At 38.3% G+C, this 8,881-nt stretch overlaps 3 protein-coding genes across 3 annotated transcripts; 1 reads left to right on the forward strand and 2 right to left on the reverse strand.

Moving 5' to 3' along the window:
* Positions 1 to 1,591: 1,591 nt before the first annotated feature.
* Positions 1,592 to 4,898, reverse strand: LOC103871426. The gene is made up of 5 exons (XM_033284930.1): positions 4,648 to 4,898; positions 2,559 to 4,398; positions 2,274 to 2,478; positions 1,990 to 2,174; positions 1,592 to 1,915 (listed from the first exon to the last, which is right to left on the reverse strand). The coding sequence occupies exons 2-5, from the start codon at positions 4,387 to 4,389 to the stop codon at positions 1,827 to 1,829; spliced, it is 2,310 nt and encodes a 769-aa protein (XP_033140821.1). The 5' UTR covers positions 4,390 to 4,398; positions 4,648 to 4,898; the 3' UTR covers positions 1,592 to 1,826.
* A 41-nt stretch (positions 4,899 to 4,939) lies between these two features.
* Positions 4,940 to 7,536, forward strand: LOC103871435. Its single transcript, XM_009149686.3, has 7 exons — positions 4,940 to 5,189; positions 5,287 to 5,436; positions 5,526 to 5,601; positions 5,689 to 5,784; positions 6,294 to 6,813; positions 6,883 to 7,018; positions 7,118 to 7,536. Exons 2-7 carry the CDS (start codon positions 5,320 to 5,322, stop codon positions 7,310 to 7,312), a joined length of 1,140 nt encoding a protein of 379 aa, XP_009147934.1. The 5' UTR covers positions 4,940 to 5,189; positions 5,287 to 5,319; the 3' UTR covers positions 7,313 to 7,536.
* Positions 7,537 to 7,867: 331 nt separating this feature from the next.
* On the reverse strand, positions 7,868 to 8,571 carry LOC103871452 (60S ribosomal protein L27-3). Its single transcript, XM_009149705.3, has one exon. The coding sequence runs from the start codon at positions 8,469 to 8,471 to the stop codon at positions 8,064 to 8,066; it is 408 nt and encodes a 135-aa protein (XP_009147953.1). The 5' UTR covers positions 8,472 to 8,571; the 3' UTR covers positions 7,868 to 8,063.
* Between the last annotated feature and the right edge of the window lie 310 nt (positions 8,572 to 8,881).

The following is an 8,881-nucleotide window of genomic DNA, read 5'->3' on the forward strand; positions in this document are numbered from 1 at the left end:
AAACTAAGATTTAACACCCCCATTGTGTGTGGTCTAAAATTATTTACAATGGTTCTAGTTATTCAACATCCTAATTTACACTTTTTATCATTACACATCATCTTCTCTTTCTTCCACATATTTATTCAACATTTACTCTTCCAATAGTTTTTTTTAAAATAAAATTCAACACCATATCCCACCATTTTCATCGTATCATTTTTCCTTTATAATATATTTTGTGAACAAAAAAGTAGAAAATATTTTTCAAAAATAATAATAACTAAAACTTAAATAAATTGAATTCATTTTTGACACAACAAATATTTTGATCCATTTGATACAAAAGGCGTATTATCTAAGAAAATAATGATAATATTATTGTTAAAAATAGCTATTTTTAATTTGTCCAAATAAAATGTACCAAATTTCTATTTGTGTACGCCTAATATTTCCTAAATATTATTTGTGAAATAATTTGCATAAGTGTAATCACCACATTTAATTTCAACAAAATGATGACATGACTTTTATAAAATGATGACATAGCATTAACTTAATTATGACATGTGCAATTTTCTTTAAGAAATTAATATTTTCGGTGATTTTTTTTTAAATATGGTAATGACTATTAACTCATACATCACCATTAATGTAATTTTTGTATAAATATTTATTTTAGCAAAATTATTTAAAAATATTAATAATTAATAACTCATATATCACCATGAAATTTATATATATACCACACATTAATATATTTTTTTAAAAACTAAATATAATTACAAATATATTTTTCACAGCAACTTATATATCATATATATATAATAAAAATTAGTTGTAAGTGTGCATCAACAAATACAAAACTAAAGCAATACTAATCAAATATTTTTTTTGATAGCTAAATGATTAAAATTTTATTTAAATTTATCGATTCACTATATAATAATAAGATTATATTTAAAATTATTATTTATGTGCATAACGCATAAATAATATATTATTAGATTTTATATATCTAAATATGTACACATTTAAAACTGTGTAACAAGAAAAAATATTAAAAATAAAGAAATACTAAATATATTATATAAATTTATTTTTATAAAATGTAATCTTAACTCTATTAAGATTTAAATAAAATCAAAGTGAAATTTTAGACCAAATTTAAAGGAATAAAACTAGAAAAAATATATTTATGATTTTGTTTTCATATCGATAAAAGTGAAATAATAATAATAATAATAATAATAATAATAATAATAATAATAATAATAATAATAATAATAATAATAATAATAATAATGTTCTAACATAAACTATAAAAAATAAAATAAAAATGTTATACTTAAAATGATTGTTTCTGCTCGAAGCGGAGGAATATAATCATTGATGATTTGAGATTTGACAAGAGTTAAATAAAGAAAAAAAAACAATTTCCTAACGTGAAAGCCAGGCATACTTTTCTTTTACTCTTGGGTGAGGAAAGGTCTTTCTGGTCACGCAGCAGCATCTCTTGTTCTGTCGGATGGATCATACGTTATATATTCATAGATTGATATTAATCACAAATTGACAAGAACCAAGAAAAATCCATCAGTTATTAGAGAGATTAGGCATTCTGACTTTTATAGAACACATGCATTATTTTGTCAAACAATTTAAAAATCTGGAGAGACTGACAAAAACACCCAAATTCTATGAAACCCGATAATAATAGGACAATGAATGTTCCCAATGGTAAAGAGTTTCAAAGTACAACTAGGACTACAAACACCTCCGCAGGTAAAGTTACAAAGAGACGACAAGAGACTTAAACCAACCATAATCAAATCTTAAGAGGGAGGTCACGTGAATGCCTTCTCTGATGTGTTTGTGAAGTAGCCTTCATCTCTCACTTCTTTTTCCACCTTGAATATCTCTGGATCATCGAAACCTGTACACACCATTCTTATATTTCAACATCTCGCAAGTCTTACCAAATCAGATTGTGAGTAAAATCTTTTTTACCTGATCCCAAGTTATCAGTTTCATCCATCGTTGGTACAAGCGACCTCTTAACAGACTCGAGTGACTTCCAGTCCGAGTTTCCATTCTCCTCAACACAAGCTTCGTCTCTCGAAACCCATTCTTTAAGAACATCCATCCTGCTGTGTGATAACGGGTCTAATGTCTCATCTCCGCTTTCAGATTCCCTATAGGAGACAGACAACAGTTAACTCTAATTCTTTTTTTTTTAACTCCATAGAAACAAATGTTTTAGCTGCAAAGGGGAAAAAGATCAAGTGACTTACAGCTGTTTGAGGCGCATGTTGTACTGAACAAACACAAGATCACTGAGCCGTTTTTGCTCAATGGAGTTCTTTGACTGGTATATTTGATCAACCGGTATCAGGTTTCTCCTGCATCCAACTGATGAGCTACACGTCTGACTGAGAATGCGTATTGCAAAACGTGAGAGGTTCAAGCAGCTTTCTCCATATGTAGACCACCACTCAGCTGAAGAAACCAACCAACCAACCACGTCAAAAAGAGTCAAGTAACAGAAAAGATACACAAGAAGTAAGATTAAACAGTACCAGGAAGCATTGTGTCCCTAGCTCTGATAGCCAAGTTCCTTCCAAAAACTCCAAGAGCATTCTTGTAAGAGTTCAACTCCTTGCCGAACTTATCTTGAATATCCTTATCAGGAACCAACCTCTCGATGCAGTCGACCAGAAACTGAACCATCTCGCCACGCATCTCTTCACTGGCGGTGTAGAAGAACTTGGGGTTGAGAAAGAAACCAGCACCATACAACTGAACATGTTGTTGCTGCTCCCACCACTGATCTATAGTCCTCCAGTACACCATGTAATCCTCCTTGTTAACCAGATCTCTCTTGATCGCTTCCTTCGCTCGGTACAGTGCTGCGTAGACATACCCCATCCCAGGCCTCTTCTCAGAGCAAGCTATTTTCAAAACCCGCAGAAGAGGACCCACCAAATCGTTCACCATAGCTATCGCCTTCCAGAAGGCCTCATCATCGATGGTAGCAGTCATAGCCAATCCGCTTGCTTCATTCAAATGCACACTTTCGTTCCACTCTGGTGAAGTAACCATCGCCTGCAGATTGGCCTTGAGCTCAGCTATTCTACCCAACGTAGCGAAACAAGTGGCGGAAGCGCTGAACAACGGGTCCACTATATCATTGCCGCAAGTGAACTTCCGCATAATATTCAAAACATCACTACGGTTGTAGATGAACCTTGTGATGGCTCGAGCACGTTCTATAGTTTCGCTTATCCAGCCAAGCTTCCCGAACTCCTCAAGCATGTTATCTAAGCAATGTGCAGCGCAAGGAACCCAATACAGAGATCCATACTCAACCATCAGCTTCTTCCCAGCAGCAGCGTAGTGATCTTCGGATTTTGTAATCACTTGAACGACGTGTGTACTGCCAACTTCTTCAACCACTTCCCTTAGCCGCTCAAACAGCTTATCAGGACAAGATAGTATCTCAGACGCGTCCACTGATTTCAGGAAGACTGTCTTTTCAGGACAGTAAACCAAAAAGTTAAGCACTTTAAGGCCATTATGATCAGAGCTCAACTCCTCGACAAGAACGGAACAGCCTGTCCTCTTCCACATCGCTTTGCACTCTTCAACTTCTCTAGTTGTTTCCTCTACACAACTCTTCAGTATCCAACCTCGAAGGTCACCGTGCGTTGGTGCAGACACTCCATACCCTCCGGAGGCAATGGCATCGATCATCGGCTGGAGATTAGCAGAGTTAACCGCATCGAAATCAGCTCCGATACCGAACAGAAACCGTCCAACCGCCATGTGAACGGCGTTCTCCCTATCTTTAGAAGCTGGGTGCACAATGTTCTTCACGCTGCTAATCGCCACGGGGACCAAATTGTTGTCCATGTCTGTACCAATCAACCCATTGTTGTTGCTCGAACCGCCATTCTCTAAAAAAGCAGCCTTCTTTCTCCTGTAAGGCCTCTGCTTCGTTCTGCCCTCTTGCACGACTACTTCGGTACTCTCCGGCGAGGTGAAACCGTTGTTGGCATCAGACTGAACCACCATCATCATCGGCTCAGCTTCACAAGGAGGCAAAGCAGGCAAAGACTCAGGCTCAGCTGAGGTGGAATGGCGTCTCTTCCTCTGACGTCTCACGGTTCCTTCGATGCACTGCCGCAAGAAGAGCCTAACATCTTCGGGAACTTGGTCGCAGATCACGCCTTGTCCCTTGATGCCAGCGAGATGCTCCTTGACCCTCGTGATACCGCCGCCTTTGAACATTTTGCGACAGTAGAGGCACCTCATCTGGAGCCGGTCGCCGTATTTGTAGATTTCACAGTGCTTCCACGCATTGTCTTGCTTCTGAGGTGTGAGAGCTACAGGTTCCAACTCCGGTTCCATTGGTTAAGCCTGAGTTTCATCGGAAGAAGAAAGCAAAAGTCATAGACTTTGTTAATGGGTAATGAAGATTAAAGCTTTTTCAGGAATTAAAAATAAAAAAAAACGTAACGAAGATAACAAAGATCCTATCACAACCCTGATGAATATTTCAAGAAATCAAAAGACGAATTCTAAAACCTCTTCCCCATGCAACACCGGCCAGATAACAGAATTTGGATTAAGACAAAAACCGATGTAAGAAGAAGGAACAAAACGAACCTTTTTTTTTGGTTTGCAGGTTGTGGCCGGTTACGGAGAATCGGTTTCGGGAAAAAGAGGGGAGATTCCGGTACAATTAAGTCGGTTCTGGAGAATAGGAAGGTGGAATGAGGAGGAGAAGACGAAACCGGAGAGAATCGGAGGAGGAGATGCAATGTCTGGGGAAATTAGAGCCGGGCCGTTTAGGGTTCGAAGGGGAAAAAATAGGTTTGGCAGCTTTTCTGGTTTACGATGAGACGAGATGTCCTTTATACAATACATCTACCAAACTCTTTTATTTTTTGCTTAAGTTTGTTTTCCGTTTCTTTTTTTTTTCTATTAATTCCTAAATTACCAAAACGCCGTCGTTTTGTTTTTAGGGTATTTTTCTTGCTAAACGACGTCGTTTGTCTTGTTCTTCGACTTGGATCGGAACCTCGTCTTCGTTGTTTGTCTCTGATCTTGTTGCTTCTCCAACGTAGAACAGTGTTGAAGATGAGGTTTTTGTTTACTTAGGTCTCCAATATAATTTCTGTGGGAGAAACGTCTTCTTGTCTGAAAAAGTAAATCAAAGTTTGATATACTTTATAGACACTTTTTCTTGCTTTCGTTGAGGCATTTCGTCGAACACTTAGACGACGCTCTCGTTTTTGTCTCCAGGATCGTTATCGTTGCCACAATCGAAGCCTTGAAATGGAAAAGCTTATTGAGAACCATCAGTTTGCGACGCATGCTATCGCCGCATCGGCCTCTGTCTCGCTAGGAACTGCGCTCGCTTACCCTCTAGATACCATCAAAACCATTATCCAGGTTTCTTTCTTCTTCTTCTTCTTCGCCAGCTTTTTCATCTATCGCTTTGACTATCCGGGGAGGATTGATGTCTGCAATTGAAAATGCAGGTTGGTTCAGGACCCAGTAAGAAACTAAGCCCATCTCAAGTCGTCAACAGAGTTTTCCGCTTCTCTGGCTATTCAGGTTTCGCAAATTTACTCTTTTCATTGTTGCTTCAGGCAAAAATGATGTATTGTTTGATTGGTTGTGTCTTTTTGAACACAAATGCAGGTTTGTACAGTGGTCTTGGATGGTTAACTCTTGGAAGAATCTCAGGTGTTGGTGCAAGGTTCGGTGTCTATGAGATTCTCACGGCTTTTTATAAAGGTATTACGCAGATCCATGTCTCTTTTAATGCTTAATGTGTATGATTCAAGTGTAGGTTTTGCATCTTGAACTTCTGTCAAGAACGCAGTCTGTTAAAGATAGTATTGCATTTGTTCATAGATTATGTAGCAGTATTCGACTCCGTTCATGGCATTTACAAGTAAAATTTGGTTGCTTTCATTACACTGTGAGATTCTTACAGCTTTCTACAAATTACACAGACCCATTTCTCCTTTCTGCCCCCTAATATGTGAGAATCAATATTAGGTTTTGCATCTAGCTCTTCTCACTTAACCCATTACACAGTTGAGTTGAACTTTATTGTCACATAGATTATGTTTAGTATATAGCAGTATTCAAATCCATTCATGGGTTTTACATTCAAAGTTGGTTCCTTACAAAGTTGCTAGTATGAACTTGGTAGTTGAAATTTACCCCATCTTGCTCGACCGAAACCGTTTTCTTGAAGAATCTAAAGAGTGGTTTAATGTGAACTCCTTTTGTTCCAGATGGTCGACGTGATAACTATGTGCAAGTCAGTGAAGCTGTTCTGGCGGGGATGGTGGGAGGTGCAGCAGAAACAGTGATGACTTCTCCATTTGAGCTAATCAAAGTCCGACAACAAGTGACTGCTGCTTCACGGGCTCCAAACGCTGCAGCTGCTGCAGAAACCGCACCGGTGATTTCACCAATGATCAACAAACTGCTAAGAAGATACGCTCTTGATATGAAGTCGTTGACACAAACCGTGAATCTGTTATCCGTGTTGAACCATAAACACCCAAACATGACAGCCGCTTTGCAAGAGTACCCATGGATGATGACTGGAACAGGTAATCCACCATCAGCCATGGATGTTAAGAGACCGCTAGATGTTGCATCACTTGAAGGAGTGAGAGCGTTATGGAGAAATCTTCGTTCAGGTCTTATAAGAGATTGTCTTTACGGAGGAGTGTTTTTCGGAACATGGCAGTTTCTTCACGAGGCAATGATCGGTTGGAAAGCAGTCGGAATGAATCCTCTCCCCAGGTAATTTAAACTACTAGTTTTTTTATCATTTAAATGTGTAGTGATTGTTTAATGATTGTTGAGTTTCAGTTCTGAAGAAGAAGTCGGACCTTTATCTCCCGTAGCTGTTAGCATTGCTGCTGGATTTTCTGGTGCCATTGCAGCTGCAGCATCTCATAGCTTTGACACAGCAAGAACACGTGCACAGTGTGTAATACTGCCAAAGGTTAAAAAAGAAGATCCATCCATAGCTTTTTCAACATTATCTTACAAATGCTCTGTATCTCATTTTCTTTCATGTTTGGTTTCTATTCGCTTTTGACAGTATACAGCAAAAGAGAGGAAGTTTCTGAAATGGAATAAACCTGGAAAGAGATTGGAGAGATGGACAGGAATCCATCCTACAGACAGAAACTTATTGTTCCGGGGAATTGGGATTAGGATGGCAAGAAGCTCTGTTGCATCGACCATTATCGTCGGAAGCTATTACTTAGCTGTCGATTTATTGGTACCAAAGTGATAACAGGTATCACACACAATCTACCTATCCATCCATCTTGAATTCGATAAGAAAACCAATACCTGAGTTTTTTTTCTTTTGTAGTGTAGCCTTCGTTTTGTTATGCAATAAAATGTGGAACATTTGTGTGTTATGCTTCCAGTTATACTCTTTTGAGCTGTGAGCATGTAACATTAACATTCAAGTAACTTCAGAATGAAATGCTTGTGCAGGTTGCAATATAAGTTCAGTTTCAAAATGATATAAGAACTTATAAAACACTATCAGAACCAGTGACTGAACATTTCTTATGCAAGATCACGAAAACAACCAAATTTTAGATCAGGTTTCAATTTTACTACAAATTGAAAGACTTTCGTTCAACAAATTTGTTAGGTTTTAACACAAAATGGGACACTTTTGTCAAAGAAAAGCAAGATTGATCAATTTTCTAATCGAGATTTTGATCAAAGCTACTTAGAATGGAACTCTTGAATCAAACAAAACTAACCAAAGCGTAAGCTAGACATTACCAATACTCAAATTATCACAAAATCCTAAGCAAAATCATTAAAGAGGTAATCAAAATGCAATAGAGAATCAAACTCCAGAACAGAAATATTTCCAACAGAAGTCTTTCACAATCCAAAACAGGATCCACATTGTTCTCCATACGAACCATAGAAACTAACAATAATACGCTGTTTTAAATATTGGATAAGAAAATGCAACAACAAAAACTCTCAAAATGTTTCTTCCGACAGTGATTCCTTCAGAACCTGAGTTTGGTAAAGAACCATCTGTTCTTCCCGGTCTTGAAACGTTCCTCGAGCTTAGCCTTCGCCTCCTTGAGAGCAGCGACCTTCTTGTCCTTTGAAGCCAGAGCCTCGAGAGTCGCGACTTCCTTGAGATCCACGTCGAGGGTGTAACGTGTAGGCATCAAATGCTGGTAGTTGACGACCTTGATGAAACACTTAACCCTAGATTTCTTGGCCGTCTTCTTCGCCGAGTCCTTGCGGATGACCTTGCTCGGGTACTTCTTGAGTCCGGCGACGAGGCAGTGTCCGTAAGGACGCTCACGGTTTCCGTCGTCGAAGGATCGGATGATCACCGCCTTCTTCCCGGCGTATCGGCCTTGGAGGAGGATCACTGCCTTGTTCTGCTTCAAGAACTTCACCATTGTTGCTTCACTTGTGTAGATAGATCCCTCTCCTTCGTCTTCGTTATCGCCGCTGAAAAAAGCTAAGTGGCGGTTCAGCGAAAATGCTAGGTTTAATAGTTGATAAAGAAACTCAATGAGAATGAAAACAAAACCCTAGCCCCGTAGAAAAGCCTATATTGATGTTATTAGGCCCATTGGGCTCTATATTGATGTTATTAGGCCCATTGGGCTCTATATTGATGTTATTAGGCCCATTGTTTCTAATGCTTTTATCGTCTCACAACGAATCGTATCAATTCTACAATGCTAAGTTGCTAACATTTACGGAATTGTCATCACCTTAATGTTCTTGAATTGATTTCAATTAAGGAATGAGCGTATATCATTTACAAAATTTGCTAATAATCATTTCTGGTTAAAGCATGCAT

The sequence above is a fragment of the Brassica rapa genome, chromosome A01 (genome assembly GCF_000309985.2).
Source record: "Brassica rapa cultivar Chiifu-401-42 chromosome A01, CAAS_Brap_v3.01, whole genome shotgun sequence".
NCBI classification, from domain to species: Eukaryota; Viridiplantae; Streptophyta; class Magnoliopsida; order Brassicales; family Brassicaceae; genus Brassica; species Brassica rapa.